Source organism: Beta vulgaris, chromosome 8, assembly GCF_026745355.1.
Source record: "Beta vulgaris subsp. vulgaris cultivar EL10 chromosome 8, EL10.2, whole genome shotgun sequence".
In the NCBI taxonomy this organism is placed as follows: Eukaryota; Viridiplantae; Streptophyta; class Magnoliopsida; order Caryophyllales; family Amaranthaceae; genus Beta; species Beta vulgaris.
This window is the reverse complement of record NC_079209.1, coordinates 7,903,096-7,919,504: the sequence shown is the minus strand read 5'-3', so window position 1 is coordinate 7,919,504 and position 16,409 is coordinate 7,903,096. Positions and strand designations below refer to the sequence as shown.

General features: G+C 34.9%; 2 protein-coding genes across 2 annotated transcripts; one reads left to right on the top strand and one right to left on the bottom strand.

Annotated features, from left to right (window-relative positions):
- Window positions 1-618: 618 nt before the first annotated feature.
- LOC125492635 (uncharacterized) lies at window positions 619-4,795 on the bottom strand. The gene is made up of 9 exons (XM_048635286.2): window positions 4,001-4,795; window positions 2,316-2,472; window positions 2,170-2,223; window positions 1,944-2,057; window positions 1,458-1,720; window positions 1,120-1,371; window positions 932-1,024; window positions 753-854; window positions 619-669 (listed from the first exon to the last, which is right to left on the bottom strand). The coding sequence occupies exons 1-9, from the start codon at window positions 4,793-4,795 to the stop codon at window positions 619-621; spliced, it is 1,881 nt and encodes a 626-aa protein (XP_048491243.2).
- A 4,261-nt stretch (window positions 4,796-9,056) lies between these two features.
- LOC125492380 (uncharacterized) lies at window positions 9,057-10,812 on the top strand. Its single transcript, XM_048634783.2, has 2 exons — window positions 9,057-9,226; window positions 10,362-10,812. Exons 1-2 carry the CDS (start codon window positions 9,058-9,060, stop codon window positions 10,595-10,597), a joined length of 405 nt encoding a protein of 134 aa, XP_048490740.2. The 5' UTR covers window position 9,057; the 3' UTR covers window positions 10,598-10,812.
- Window positions 10,813-16,409: the final 5,597 nt, after the last annotated feature.

The following is a 16,409-nucleotide window of genomic DNA, read 5'->3' as shown; positions in this document are numbered from 1 at the left end:
GCAGCAACAACAGCAGCATCAGCGCACAGCAGAACAACAACAACAGACGCTAGAATAACCATTATTATAGAGTCACCAATGATTTTTTTAAAAAAAGAAAAGATAAGGAGAAACCTTGGTCACCTCTAATACTGATATCTAACAAATATCTTTAATCTTCAACATTCATTGTGTTTTTTTCTCAGACTTTTGAATTAGCTCTTCCTCATCCTCTTCATCGGTCCACTGTTAATATTTGTAATTGTTAATAATGCACATGTGTTAATCTGTTTTGCATTAAATTGAAGGTATAATCTATGACATACCGCATCCATATTGAGTCGGACATGTTGTATCCAGCCAAATTCATGAAGGCTTCTAGGGCGCGTTCCATAAGTCTAGATTTCTTTTCGAGGCCTCTCACTGTATTACTTAGAGCTTCGTTCTTCTCCTTTACCTCGTTTGCTTCCTTCTTTGCCTCACTAGCTTCATTTTTGGATGCTTCAGCCTCTTTGCGAAACTTTTCTCCTTCACTAAATGACCCAAATAATGATGTCACTGAGGGACTTATCCCTTTTTGTCGATCACGTGCACTTGGCTTGCGTTTTGGCTTAATTGTTGCATAGATTTCTTCATCAGTCATTTTTGTTTCCAATTGTTTCGTTGCTCAACTAGCTGCTTAATTTCATTCTGCAGTAACGGGAGAAGATCTTGTCAAGTAGGAATATACTTTCAAATACAACCAAAAAAAATCCAGTTTGAATAATCGTTACCATGGTGTCCTGTGCCGATTGAGTTACAGGTGTTTTGTCGCTTCTAGTATGAGTCTCCTCGTACAATTCCAATAATCCTGGCATTACCTTGTCACGTTCAAACTGAAGGAATGGCAAACAATAAACCTAAGTAACTATTCCAAAAATTAGGACAGGAATGGTGAAAGAACACGCGTTACCATATCTTGTGCTTTTTGTGCAAAACTTTTTGTTCCTGCCGTATGTCCGGCATCAAGGTATGACCTATTCTCAATGTTTCTGCGACTCTTTTTCTATTAAATTCAAATATAAACAAATTAGAATTGTGTAAATGATAAAAATTGAAAATAAATAAAGAAATCTATGCAATGTACGAGGGTGCATTAACCTGAAAGTCTGGAGTGCCAAAGTATGATACAAGCCACTCCCAGTCTTTTTCGTCAACACTTGGGGGCCTATTATCTTCTTTCAGTCTGTCGTCATCATTTTCTTCAGTGTCATAATATTCTCTTTTCAAACGTGCACGAAAATTCCGATACTTCTTGTTCAAAGATGTCATGATATACTTCCTCTTATCTTTTATTTTCTTTTCACGTTCATCTTGATCTTTAACATCATCCAGCCCAATATCAAATTTGTCCTGCACATGAGAAATGTTCAAATTAGAAAATAAAGTTCGTAAAAGATATTAAAGAATTATCAATGCTTGTGGAAGTATTGTTCTACCAAAATGAGCTTCCACATCTTCTCTTTATTCTCTTGTGGAACTTGTGAAAATTCTTCAATACGATAAAGTGGCGCATTCAGAGGATCTCTGACGAGGGAACCACAGTAACTTGACAGCTTAGCTCTGTTGACACCTATTGGTTGACCACTAACATCAAAATCTACCTTTATCTTCTCACCGGGTCTCATTTTAGCCAGTTGTAAATTTCTTGTAGGACCTCTTGGTGTTTTGGTTTTATATGACTTCTTCGTTTTTGCATTTCCTGACATGTGTAATTTGAATAAAAATAAATATTGTCTTTAAAAAATAGGCTTAGGGTATGTGTTTAAAAAAATGAGCCAATCCATACCTGTTTCATTAGATGACCCAAATTCCAATTTTCCGTCAAAAAACACACTTTACATGATCAAATCAACTCTCTTGGAAGCTAACACATTCGTCAATCAAAAAAAAGGAAAGAACCGGCAATGGCTCTTTAAACAAACCTTCTTGGTCAATTGCTTTTTGGGATTCCCTTGCATTGATTCCATCACTTTCTCGCTCATGAAATTCACTATCTCCCACATCAGCCTTCCCAATTTCATCGGACTCTTTCATTTCTGTAAAGAAATTAAACAATCTCAGACACTATAATGCCTAGAAGTACATAAGTTCATTTGTCATAGGTATTCTGTTACTAAATCCTATATTTATACATATGGACTACTATACCTTCATCAAAGTCCATCTTGTCTTGAACTTCCGCCTCCTGTTGACTATTGATCGCTGTATTGCAGTTATTTCGCAACTAAGATATTAGAATGAAACTAAATCTAATGACTTTCATAAATGGAATGAGTGTGGTTTAAAAGGTGAACCTTTCTGTATGACTTTGAGGGCTGCTGTTAGCTGCACATTTCCCCCTTTGTTTCCTTTCCCTTGCACGTTTTTGCTCTGCGTCAACAGAGAGCCGATTGCACCCGGTAAAATGAAGTTCCTTTTCGTCCCCTTATTTGCACAGTCTTGGTTATGTGCCTGCCATTTTGTTTCGTATAAGAAAAAAAAAGCATTTGAAATTCATTAGCAAAATAAAGGGTTGACTTTCGTCTAAGGAAGGGGGAGGGGAAGAGTTGGATACTTTAACTAATGACTCACAATTGAAGTACTTTTAATATATTCATCAAAGAGTATTTGCTTATGCTTTGATTGGAATTTGCCAAAGATCACATATGGTATGAGGTTCCACACCCAAGTTATCTCAAACAAACAACTTTTCATTTTTAAGCAGCACATCCATTCCATTCAAGAACATTTAATCAAAGTTAGTAATCTCGACATGTTTTCTGTGTTACATGCATGTCAGCAGAAAGTAACTCCCGAGTCTAGTTCATGCTGGTTTATTTTTCTCTATATATACTTTGTGGGAAGCACCTAATACCATTGGCAGGAGCATCTTCTGAATGCTTCTTTGAATATGTTATAGTTTTACTCAATTTGAACCTCTGACATATATACTTTGTGGGAATATGCTGGTTTATTTTTCTCTATATACTCAATTCGAAGTCCATCTTTGAATATGCTGGTTTATTTTTCTCTATATATACTTTCTCTATATATACTTGTGGGAAGCACCTAAGCCTGGTAAGCACTAAGAATATCTCTCCAACACCCTTCATATATTACAGCAAAAGTTTGTCATTGTTGTATACTGTATAGTTTTACTCAATTTGAACCTCTGACATCATCAGGTAGTCTATATTGTAGCCTGTGAATCTGGGAGCATCTTTGAGGGTATTCTTCCTGAAGGACTTAATATATATGCTACAACACAAGCAACCACTAAAGAGCTATTTGTTAAGTCATAGATCATATCCCCTCCCCCAATTCCTGGCCAACTAACAACATCAATCACCACTTTGTATCGCTCTTAAGATAATTAGAAGAGAAAACCAACATGTAGCCCTCCTGAAATTTTTATTCAGCACACAAAATTGCGAGTTCTTACACCAACACAGAGAAACAGACAAGCACGCAGCACTTCTAATAATACTACTGGTATCAGCATCAGAAAGTATTACCTCCAGCAAGACACTTCGTTTGGCTTTCCTTCTTATAATACTACTGGTAGTGGAAAAAATAGATAAAAACAAGCCCGCTAATTTGTCAAGTATAATAAAGATGGAGGCCACAAGAAAAAGAATTACTATCCAGTACAAATTCTGCAAGCAGGTATTTCAGAGAATAAGACATCTCTAGTAGGACATAGACATACATAATAATATGACTTCACACTTCATAGGGAAAAATGGAAATTGTTGACTACCCTAGTATCATATAAAATCCAACTTTTAATAGTGAAAAAAAGCTTATGCTAACAGTGATAAATGACTACCTCCAGTTCAACAACAATTACAAGAAAACTGTAAAGCAATTATCAGAAACTTGATCAAGAACATACCCTCCCTACCCTGTCCTCCCTTCCTTGTCACACATAATAAGAACATACCAAAAGGCATTTGCAATACTAAGAGCACATATGCAACCTCAATCTAACGCAACATACCTTCCTTTTCTTGTTTGCAATAGTGGCTTCCTCGTCATTTCCATCATCCGAAAGATCATCCTCCGGTGAGTAGTCACTATCTTCATCTAAGGTAGCTTTACTCTTGATCATACTCACCTCCTTCTTCTGCTTCATGCTAGCCATGATGTGCTTCACACCTAGATTCTCCAGCTTTGTGTTATTAGCTTCAATCCTTTGAAGTCTCAGCTTTTCGTACTCATTCTCCAGATCAAGAATCATAGAAAGACTTTTATCTGTTATCCCCCCTAAGCACTTTATGTGAAATAACTTAAGCAGAAAGGACAACTTTGAAAAGTTTTTACAGCCTGGATATAACGGCAACTCAAGTTCTTCCATTAATTTATAAAATGTTTTGGCTTCTTCAATTGGATCTCCTCGAATACCAACATTAGCCTTTGCATCCACAGCTTCTCCAACCTCAGCATCTACTTCTTGTGTCGCCATTCCAAATGCTTCATACAACATGTCACTCATGTAATTATGCTCTATATTTTGATGCGAGTCATCTAAAGCATTTGCATCAACTTGGCATTCAAAGCTTTCACCATGTCGTACCCAACGTGTGTAACTCTTAACAATCCCAAACTTTAGCAGATCTAATTCTATTTCCGGCCTGGTTTTCCTCCTCTCATTGTTGCATTTCACACAAGGACATGGTACAACTTGGTTTCCTTTTCCTTGTGTAAAAGCAAACTCTAAGAACTTCTTCACACCAGTTCTATACTTGGGGTCATTTTTCTTGCATAGCATCCAATCACGACTATATGATTCCATATTGTCCTACCTTTGATCCAAGTAGATGAATAATTTAGTCTTTTCAGCCATCACATTAGTGACAAAAATAAAGCATCAATTATCTAATCTAACATTTTATGATAATCAGCTATGCTACAAATGTAAAAACAATTACTGCAAGTCTTTTCAGCCATCACATTAGTGACATAAATTGTGTTCCCCCAACCAGAACCTTACACAACTTTCCCCGGCAACACAATATCAGCAGGTAATAGGCATATTGATATGTAGTCCCTAATATCACTAAATCAATTGGAAGTAGTGAAAGAACTAGAGTAACTGTAATAGGCATATTGATATGTAGTTCCTAATATCACTTTGATGTTACTTCAGTACTGTAATAGTCTGCTACTTCAGTAACATATGTAGTTCCTAATATCACTGTCATAGCCAAATTAAGTTCATTACTTCAGGTAACAAGAACTCGAAGCACTTTGATTTAATGAACAGAACTCTAGTTCATTAAATCAATTGGAAGTAGTGGAATGTTCATTATACGGCACTAGAATTATATGTTCATTAAATCAATTGGAAGTAGTGAAACAACTAGAGTTCTGTGTATAGAATATTAGTATATAATCTACATCCTACAAAAAATTTGGCTAAGAAACAAGGGATACTTATTAGACCCATCTAACATATATAAGATTATATTTCTTGAACTAGAACTGAGTATTCTTAGCCATTCTGAGTAGTCACAGTTGATAATATATGAACAGAACCCAAGCATGTTGGATAGTCTTAAACATGATGCTTAGTCACTGTTAATGTAAAGGATTATTGAGAGTATAAAATTACCTGAATATGGAGATGGTGCAAACTCCTCCTTCGAATTCAGTATCAATGAATGTACAAGAATCTCTCTCGCATGAAAAATTACCTTCGAATTACCTTCGAATTCAGTATCAATGAAAAATTACTAATGATATTCTCCCGGCTAACAAATTGAATGAATTACGAATGAAAAATTAAGAATGCAATACAGCGTGATTTTGTATAATTGAATGAATTACCTGAAATTACCTTCGAATTCAGTATCAATGAATATTGAAGAATCTGCAAGAAAGCTTTGAATTTTGAAAAATTACGAATAAAATTCCCGGCTAATAAATTGAATGAATTACGAATGCAAAGTTCCTTGATTTTGTATAATTGAATGAATTGTTATGCAAACAATCAACTAAAGTATGACTTACCGCCAAAATAATTTCCCAAATCTCTCAAACATTTTTCGACCTAATTTCACTTCAAATTCCCCGCTAATAATTCCCTCCTTTTTCTGGAAGATCTTAATGATTTTTTGAGATTGCATAGCAGATTTTTTCGCGTGAGAATTGGAGCTGTTTTGTGCGAGATACGGGAAGAAGATAAGGGGAAGAAGAACTTCTTTCCTAATTGCAACGGCATCTTCGTGATTTTGATAATTTTCGGTTATTTTCTTTTTTTTTTTTTTTTTTTTTGGGGAATTCTATTCTTTTGCTTCTTTTAATTGATTAAGAGATTTTAATATTTCAATTTTTTGAGGGAATGGATTACTTTTTTTACTTTTTACTTCTTTATGTCACAAATTATCTTAATTAAGGTGCATGTGAGTTTATGATTTCAATTTTCCAATTCTAAATTCTTCCAATTTTTTAACACATCGGTTTGATAAATACGTGTCTCTCAAGACCTCTAAACGTTTCCTCAAAACACTTGAATTGAACTGAACTGAATATCACTAATGGCATGTTATCTCCAGCTTATAATCATATAATGTAATGAACTGAACTGAACTGAACTGGATAAGAGACGAAAATTGAGAGCTTACTGATCGATGTCATGCTAAAATGTAATGGAAGTTTTTATATTGATTATATATACTAAAAAATATTCATTGAATATTTTATTTATAAAACTTCTTGCTTAACGCAAATATACAATTAACTATTGTGGGATGGGAGTAATAACTTTTGCCTTAAATACGTCAATTTTATTACTGTAAAAATGACCCGTGTCACATACTTGCTTATTACCTTCCTTACATACACAAATATATCCTACTCTACTTTAATTTAGTCATTTGATATTAATGATCACATTTTACTGATTTCGTAGTGCTATAATTGGTATTTTTGTTTTAAGCCACCTTTGATTTGTAAGAAAATTTGTAATTTAGAATGGGAAGGGGGTAACATAAGTGATGTGTGAGTGAGTAGTGTTCTAAATAAATGAAATCGAATCACCAATATTATGACTATCAACAAAATTCCTCCAACACCGGAAATAATTCACCACAACAACAACCAAATTAATTAAATACTCAAATATATATCTCCAATTCTTACTTCCAAGACCTTGAAATTACCTAGTACGTAGATGTGAAACAACACTAGCTAGCTAGACCCTCGGATTTACCATCCTCGTATGATTAGGCCAACTACACCGGGCTACCACCAACATAACCTCGCTCCATCTTTGAATGAACCTAATTTGGTGCATAAAGATAGACGAAGACATGACAATAATAATATAAGGGCATCTATCATGAACCAAGAACCACGCACCATGTCAGAGTCTGGTGCATAATCTTAAGCTCCTCATCAAAGGCTATAGAATTATAGGCGGTAATTATTCAAACCACAATCAAAACAACAAATTAAAGAAGTTTAAATGGAGCCAGTACAATGATGAACATTTATGCACAAGTTAATTGGTTAACTTTCACTCATGACTCAATCAATAAATCGATCAATTTATTAGGGTAAGACATTTCATGTGTCGATAAATTAGTTTGGTGAGTTATTAATACAATCTTCATAACAGAGTTATTGGCAACTTATGCTCATAATAAATATAAATCAATAAATTTAGTCTTTGTTAAGAAGTGATCGGTGATGACATGCATTATTTGCTTCAAATAGAAAATTCTAAAATATTAAATTGTTGGCAATATTATGACAACGTGTATGTGATCGTGCAGAAATTTATCTTAGGGCCTTGTCTCCTCAACTAATTTTCAGTTCAGTTGAGTTAAGCATAAATCAGTTCAGTTCAGTTCAGTTCAGCTCCAAGTATATATTAGTTTCGTTCATTTCAGTTCAACTGATCATCAGCTCCAATCAGTTCAGTTCAGTTCATCTCCAATCTTTTATATAACCATTTTGTTAAATATTATTATTATTCTTATCGTTTTTGTTGTTGTTTCTATATATTATTTTGTTTATTGTAGCTTTATATATTACTCATTATTATTACTATATATTATTATTATTATTAGGATGAACATGGTTTAGGTCAAAAGCACACATAAACCCACGTTTTTTATCTCATAAACCAATAAAATCGCATCAAAACGGTTTTATATGATGCAATTATCATTATTATCATTAATTATTATTATTTAATTTATGATTATTAATATTATTTATTTATAACTATCATCTAAAAATATCCAAAATACTATTATTATTCATTATTATTATTATTTATCATTATAATTATTGTTTAATATTCATATTATTATTGTTTGAATATTATTATATATTTATTACATTGAATTTAATTCAATTCAATTTAATACAATTTCAATTCAATTCAGTTCATCTGTTTTATACGGAAGAGAACATGTCCTTTATTTCATAAGGAACAATAAATGAATATTTTTTTCTGAGACTAAATATCTGTTGTATAAAAAAGAAAATATAAAAATTCTCTAAAATCTTATAAATTATTTAAGGTATAATTTCAAAGTTTTTCAAATACAAAAATCAAAGATATAAAAAAAAAACATAAGGAGGGAAATTTTTTTTAATTCTGAATTAGATTCCCGCCTTAACGAAACAAACCTACTAATAACGTATCCCCTTCCCTTTGCCAAACCAACTATATGACCCCTTAATTAATTCCCATTAAACCCTAATCCCCATCCACTTTTCCGGTTCTTCCCTTCCCTTCCCTTCCCTTCGACCCTTCCCTTCCCTTCCCTTCGGCCTCCTCCACTCTCTCCTCTCTTCGTCCTAACACCAATCCCTTCCCTTTTTCCGGTAAACCTAACCCCAAAACAACCAAAAATGGTAGATTTAACACCATTAAAAATTGCTTATGAAATTGAACAAGATCCACAACGAAAAGCATGGTTGAAACTTTGTTTCGACCATATCAGTGAAAGAAAGTTCCTTGACTATTATCTTTCTTTGAGGGGAACCGAATCAACAACGCAATTCATGAGTGTATTTGCCAAAGCAGTTTTCGACAAAGTCATGCGAAGCATTGCAGAAGAGGTTGCAGAAGGTAGGCAAATTGTGTGTGCCCTTCCAGCAAAGGGGAGCGAACTGGTCAACGATAAGGAACGCAAGAAAGCAAGGGTTTCATCCCCGAAAATTGCGGCTGGAAGTAAGGGGAAGGAGAAGATGGTTGATGATTCTGAAGGTATAAAGTATTTTTTTGGGTTCAATTTAGTTATTAATATTTTTTTTGGTTCAATTCTGAAGGGTTTCATCCCGAAAATTGCGGTATGATTCTGGAAGTATTTTTTTTGGTCAGCGAAGCATTTCAAAGTTGTTATTGTTGTTGTTGTTGTTGTTGTTGTTGTTGTTGTTGTTGTTGTTGTTGTTGTTGACCTCTTGTCGTTGTTGTTGTTGTTGTTGTTGTTGTGTTGTTGTTGTGTTGTTGTTGTTGTTGACCTCTTGTCTACTAAGAACTTAAGCACAAAAATGTACTCAGCATTAGAGTTAGTACTCAGCATAGGAAGATATTCCCTATCAAACACAAAAATGTAGAGTGAATTTTTGTACTCAGCATTAGAGTTAGTAACCTCCACCCATTCCCCTGAAACTTCTATATTAATCAAACTACTTATTCTTCGTTGCAATACTTAGTCACAACTTTCATTGGACCAAATGCTTCTGCTGTACCTCACACAACATAATCACACACCCTTTGTGTATAACATCAATGTAGTATTCTCTCCAGCCCTTAAAACAAAGCCATGTTGATTTTTTAACAAAATATCAAAGATATCTAGATAAAAAGGGACAAATTTGCCCGTATTAAAGGTATCCCTCCCAACTCCTGTGATGTTTTGCTTATGAATTTTGGAGGAAAATAAAGTACTGGATCGGAAGCTAACAAATTCCACTAGCCTAGAACCTGACATAGGCCCTGTCCATTTCACTTGTTTCTACAGAGATGTAATTATTTATACAGATTATAACTTATTTCTACTGATTCTAACATATCTTTAATGACCAATTAGAACTGATTCAAACATAGTGGAGAAGATTTTTGATGATTCTCTACTAACACAGTTCACTAGATTTCAAAAACTGAAACTCGATTGTATCGATTGAAACTGATGTTTGCTGATCAAAGCTGATTTTAACTGTAACATTATTTTATATGTTGAAGTGAACCGATAACAAAACTCAACCCAGATTTTAAAAGAAGCTAAAGTCCCAAAAGCTGGAGAAGATTTTTGATGATTCTCTACTAACACAGTTATTTGTCTTTTATTATATATGTTATTTCTGTATTTTAATGCCGGATCTTTTTGGTTTGTACTCAGGATTGGTTGCTCCTAGAAGAAGGTCTTACAGGAAGAGGACGAACAACGGGGTCATGATCTTTGACCAAGAAGACATACATAAGGACAGTGAAAGTGAAAACAGTGATGATCATCTCATAGAGCTCTTGAAAGGGGATGGATATTCTGCTCTAGCTTATGAAAGCGAAGAATATCAGATCATAGAGATTGTTAGTGATACTAGTGTTAGTGACGACGAGGTTACAGGGTATTACTAAGCCCGGCTTATAACTATTAGTGAAGATGTATAGCAGTTGCATATTTAGGAGATTTTTTGGGCACATACTTTTTGGAACAGATTGGCAGATGGTGCATCTCTATTATATAGCTTAAGTTACTTAGATTTTGGCTCCTTAGATTACGGGAATGATTATGTTAAAACTTTCTAGGTTATTATGTTTCACCATCTATGGATATTATTTTGGATTGTGTATAGTGGTCACTTTTATATAAATGCATATTTCTTTCTTTGATAATCTATAATTTCTTTCTTCCATTTATGTTAATTTTCTGAATTATTAGGCAAAATAAGTAAATAAATAAATAATATTAAAAATTACGTAGCATTATTATTAAATATCATTATAAAAATTTGGTGCATCTAAAAAGCTATTTTATAAAATTTTGCAGTTGCATCTAAATATAATTAGGAGCAACATGTATAAATGCTACTAAATGTTTTTTGAACCTATGAAACGTAACTGCATCTAAATATAATTTGTGGCAAAATTTATAGTTGCATCTAAACATAAGTGGTTTTAGAAACAATATTTGTGTGCCCCAAAAACTAAGCAATAGATGCAACTTAAAATTAGAGACAAACTTATGGTTGCCTCTAAATATAAATTGTCTAATCACCAATGTAACATGTGTGCCCCAAAAATATGGCATTAGAGGCAACCTATAATTAGCGACTGCCTGGTGTCGCCTCTAAATGTAACTGGCTTTAGCAACAATTCAAGTTTTGTGCCTCAACAGGGTGGGATTAGGGGCAACCAACAATTAGCAACACCTTAACTTGTCTGTCTCTAAAAGGTGGCATTAGGGGCAACCAACAATTAGCAACAACATAACTTGTCTGTCTCTAAAAGGTGGCATTAGGGGCAACCTATAATTAGCGACGGACTAATTAGAGGCAGCGAGAAAATTGCTTCTAAACACCATTAGAGGCTACAGATGTATATTTAGATGCAATTTTGGGTTGCCTCTATATTTAGTTTTTTTTGTAGTGATACACAGCTAGCTTGTTAATACTATTATCATTGACTTTGGTTTCAGAGAGGAAGAGGATTTGTGACAGGAACTTGCGGACCATCCAACCCAAAAATGGAATCGTAAGGGAGTCTGTTATTTTTAATCCCCTACAATTCCAAGCTAAGACCTTCAGGGGTCTTCAGGCGAATGATTTGGCCCAGTGTCCAAGCCGTCAGTGCCGAAAAAAGCCATATACTTGAATTTTTTTAATTTATGTAAAATCTCTTGCGTTTTCTCTACTATCCATCTATGCATGTCAAGAGTGATTTCGCTCACAAAAGAATCAAGGAGAGGCTCAAAATCTTCAAATTTTCTTTTCTTTTCACATAAAAGGGTCGGGACCACTATGTGTTTGGGACTCGGTGGCCGACCCGCAGGCCGTGTCGGAGGTCCTAGGAGGCTTTTGTCAATAGAGATCTAATTGCTCAGTTGGTGCAAATCTAAATTCTAAAGATTCTTACGTTTTTGGTTGGGTTCTGCGATGAGAGTTGGCCAAAAAACTTAGGCTTGTGTTTCAGCTTTGGGCGTGACAGTAGAGTCTGGACCTGTAGAATTAAAAGCTTGGACATCCCCTTTTAGTTCCACTTTTCCTGGCTCTTGATGTATTAAGGAATCTGGAGCCTTCAATTCCTCTATACTCTTCTCTTTTTTTTGTGAAAGTAGCTGTGACTATTTTTTCCAAGTCCTCGAGCTTTTGTTTTCTGAGAACTCTGACGTCGGTCTCCGGGTTTTCCATGGAATTGCTTGGCGGCTGAGTCCAGGCACGGAAAATCCTGAGATCAGCGAATTTCGTCGTCGGAATGCCGGCGAAAGCAGAGTGATAAGAGCTTGCAGAGCGCGTTTGAAGGGAGGAATGAGAGCCCGGGTTTTGAAGTGGTGTTTGGGGGAAAAGGCTAAAAACTTCCGATGGAAAGATGCTTTAAAGCTCGCTCCATATTCGTTGATCATTTATAGGAAAAGTGTATGCTTGTGGGGTCCATCTGAAAGCGTTGTCTTTTGAATTAAAGTAAGAAGAGAGACTTCCTGGGCTAATTAAATTATCCCAAGAAGTACGCAACTCGTCATGTTCCACGTTATCATGAAAATTCAAGGGCAATAGATTGTTACAATACCTCTCTCTATTAGTGGAAGCTAGCTGATCATTGAATCTGACAAAGGTTTATGGGGTTTGGAGGGGACAATGGTAAAGTGGGAGATTGAGTGATTGAGTTGGAGGAGTGAGGTGAAGATGTGTTAGATGCCATATCAACAAAATCACGTGGAAATAGGTGAGTTGTCAAGAGTTTAAATGGTGGAAGGGGTGAGCAATTAGTTTGTATAAGATTCACTATTGGAGGGAGATTAATATTATTTTGGGTGGAGAAATTATTAGTAATGGAGTTTCTTGGGTGAGCAGAGTCAAATTATGAATTTAATATGGGGGGAGAGTATTTGGGTGAAGAAATGCCACCTGTGAATAATGCCTGCGCCTCCTATAGCTTAGTTGATGAAGAAAGATAAACAACATCATCGTTGCAAATTAAATGACAGCTAGTTTTTCTCTTGATTTTTTTGAATGATTTTTTTAATTGAAAGAACTGGATTATCCTTATTACAAGGAATGTACCTGATAGTGGCTTGCAATTGAGTTCGCCCCACCCGGTAATGGCGTTGACTTGGCTCGCCCTTCTCAAAATTCTTGCTTCTGGACCCATTTGATTTGGGTCTTTTAGACGGGCCATTTTGAGAACTGTCGCTACTGTTGCCATGTTTGGACGTCGAGTCGTTGTTTGACGACGCATTTCTCATTTCTGCGTCACTCATATAATTAGCATCATCTCTTTCATCGTTGCTGTCCGAACTGCTGCTTGATGAGCTAAATTCTGGGGATGTTCGTGGCTTGTTTAGTCTAACTATTGTGGTTAGGAACTCAGAGGTGTGAGGGAGGCCAATTATCTTGTTTGTATACAATGAGTCATTAGGATTACCAAGCACGATACGAGTCTCTGGTTTGCACACTTCTGCAATCGCTTTTTCAATTCCAGATTTCGATTTGGACCAAGATTGAGAGCATGAAGAACTTTATGCCCTATTATGCCACATCGTTTACAGAACACATAGATTCCTTCATATGGAAAATCGATCCACAATGGTCGTCCTTCTTGGACTTCAATGTAAAGCTCCAGAATTAATGGCGTTTTGGTTTTGATCCATAATAATGCTCGAAAATATTTTTTTTAAAGTAGGGCGTTTGGAGGCAACATCAAAGTGGCGGACTTTTCCTATGCGGGAAAAAATAGCGTTGGCTAGAGATTTCGAGTTAAATAATAATGGAATACCATCCAATTTAACCCACAATGCTGATTCAGAGAAATCGAAAGACTTGAAAAAATATAGAGGTTTCTAGGGTTTTAGAATTCAGAGAGCTCCTCTAAAATTCGTGGTGTCATATAATCCTAGGATATCTAATTTATCTTCAAGTTCACGACAATGGAAGAAGGAAAGTTTTTTTTTTCTTTTGTGACAGTGATACGCCCTTTGGTGAACCAGGTATCAACCCATTCTTGAATGTGTCGAACTGAAAAATCTCGATTGTTAATCATTTACCCACCAAAACTAGTGAGACATCAATTGGGTGATTACTAAACAGATCAATAGGAGTTTTTAGGATTAGACCTTGCTTCCTATGCCATACTACGAAATTGGAGGTGGATTATTGAGATTGTTCCATGATGAACAAACCGCGAGTTTATTGACAGAGGGCCAGGGAACCGAAGTGAAGGTAATTACATTTGGATGACCATGTATCGAAAAACTAAATTGGAGTAATATGAATAAAAGTGATAGGGGATTGGAAAGGAAGAATTAGTGGGATAACTCTAGATGATTAGTACATGAATCATCAAGATGGATTAAACAAATAGAGAGAGGGATTGGGTGTGGTTAGAGTGAGTATTTTTTTTTTAGAGAGAGAATCTCTCGTTTTTGTTTCATTTTAATTGTTACACTTATACTTTTCACGCATATCAATGTAAAACTTTGAGTATATATATCTCTAGTTTTGTATTTGCAAAAATTATAAAAAGTACATATTAATAAAATACTCACTAAGAGGAATCCAACAAGATCCCACATGATTATGTTTTTATTCATGTATAAATCACAAACAAGAGTCAAAGTGCAATTTGTGAATAGTATAAAAATTTCAAAGTGTAACAATTAAAATGAAATGGAGGGAGTATACATTTTTAAATTCACTTTAATTTGTTTTCATTTATTTTTTATTGAAATTTTAGCATTTTCTTCATTCATCTATGTTATTGAGGTTCAATTATGCCAATGGGCAAGACTGTCTATAAATATAAATAATGGTCAATAATTCAATAGTTATACTGGTTTGGGGTATACAGCAGTCCAGGAGCGGGATCGATATACCAAAATCTTGAAATTCTTTGGACCGGGTTCTGGTCCAGTCCGGTTTTGAACCTGTTGATGAACTAGAATGTATATTTTTAAAAAAAAACTTTTTTGTGTAAATTTAAACAATATAGTGGAGTTTATTAACGGAAAACATATAGTGAAATTATAAATGATATAATAAGCATCTGCATGATATAGTGGAATTATAAATGATATACTGGATTGTTTAGAAATGACACGTGCTTTTGGCCTGGCCCACACTAATGTTAATGTGAATCGATCTGATCCACGCAAGTCGAATTGAACCCCCAATACATCGCTTTCCCCCCTAATTTGCTTTCTTCGCTAGCTGTGGAAATTGTAGAATTTTTAGAGGAGGAAAGAGAGAAACTTGAAGAGGATTAGAAAGACTACATTTTTATATATTTTTCATGTACTCACATCATGAATAAACAAAACAATCTTTAAATAGGCATACAAAGCACTACTAATAACATGTCCACTATGTAGCCCACTACTTGCTTGCTATCCCACTAACTAGACCATTATCTAGACCACTACTTGTTAACCCACTAACAGATTATTAGCAACTAATCCTAGGTATTAGGAAAACTATTTGACTAATTTTGGAGCATAATCCAACACACCCCCTTGCTCCAAAATTTGTAAGAGCCAACATTAAACATTATGTCACAATCTTGATTCTTGGTAATTCTTCCCACATGATGGGCCTTCATTTTTTTATCTTCATGGAGCACTTCTCTCCATTAACATGGAAGCACTTCTCTTTCTAATGTGATGCACTTCTCATCACCAAACATTTGTTGATGCACTTCTCACCAACACCATCTTGTTGATACACATTATCACCAACACCATATTTTAATTTGTTGATGCACATTATCATCAACCTTCACTCAATGAAGCACTTCTCTCCATAAACTCATTTTGACGTTGCCTTGCAAATTGACTAAGTCCACTACTTTAATTTCGGAAACCGTCTCTGCGTTGGCTACGACTTCCACACACTCGTAAAGATTACTCGATCTTCAACTCAACAATTTTTTTTTATGCTTTTGATGTCATCTTTTTATAGGATTCAAATCCATTTTCATGGGCTAAAAGGGAACCCATCCACACATCTAAGTATAACCATTACTTGCCATGGTTAAACACATAAAACACTCATAAATTTTCTCCTACTGTTTTTTTTTTAAAATTTTTTTTTTTAACACTCGTTCTCTCCCCCCTTTTTTTTTTTCCTCTTCATTTCTCTCTACTTTTTTTTGGATCTAACCTGAAGCTCTTGATACCATGTAGAATTTTTAGAGGAGGAAAGAGAGAAACTTGAAGAGGATTAGAAAGACTACATTTTTA

What these genes read in the sequence shown, in the direction of transcription:
- LOC125492635 (XM_048635286.2), bottom strand. Translation starts at nt 4,795, where the DNA reads ATGGAATCATATAGTCGTGATTGGATGCTATGCAAGAAAAATGACCCC. An exon ending in TTGGCACTCCAGACTTTCAG is followed by an intron (nt 1,025 to 1,119) that starts GTTAATGCACCC and finishes TGAATTTAATAG; the next exon opens with AAAAAGAGTCGCAGAAACAT. An exon ending in CACAAAAAGCACAAGATATG is followed by an intron (nt 855 to 931) that starts GTAACGCGTGTT and finishes CCATTCCTTCAG; the next exon opens with TTTGAACGTGACAAGGTAAT.
- LOC125492380 (XM_048634783.2), top strand. Translation starts at nt 9,058, where the DNA reads ATGCGAAGCATTGCAGAAGAGGTTGCAGAAGGTAGGCAAATTGTGTGT. An exon ending in GATGGTTGATGATTCTGAAG is followed by an intron (nt 9,227 to 10,361) that starts GTATAAAGTATT and finishes GTTTGTACTCAG; the next exon opens with GATTGGTTGCTCCTAGAAGA.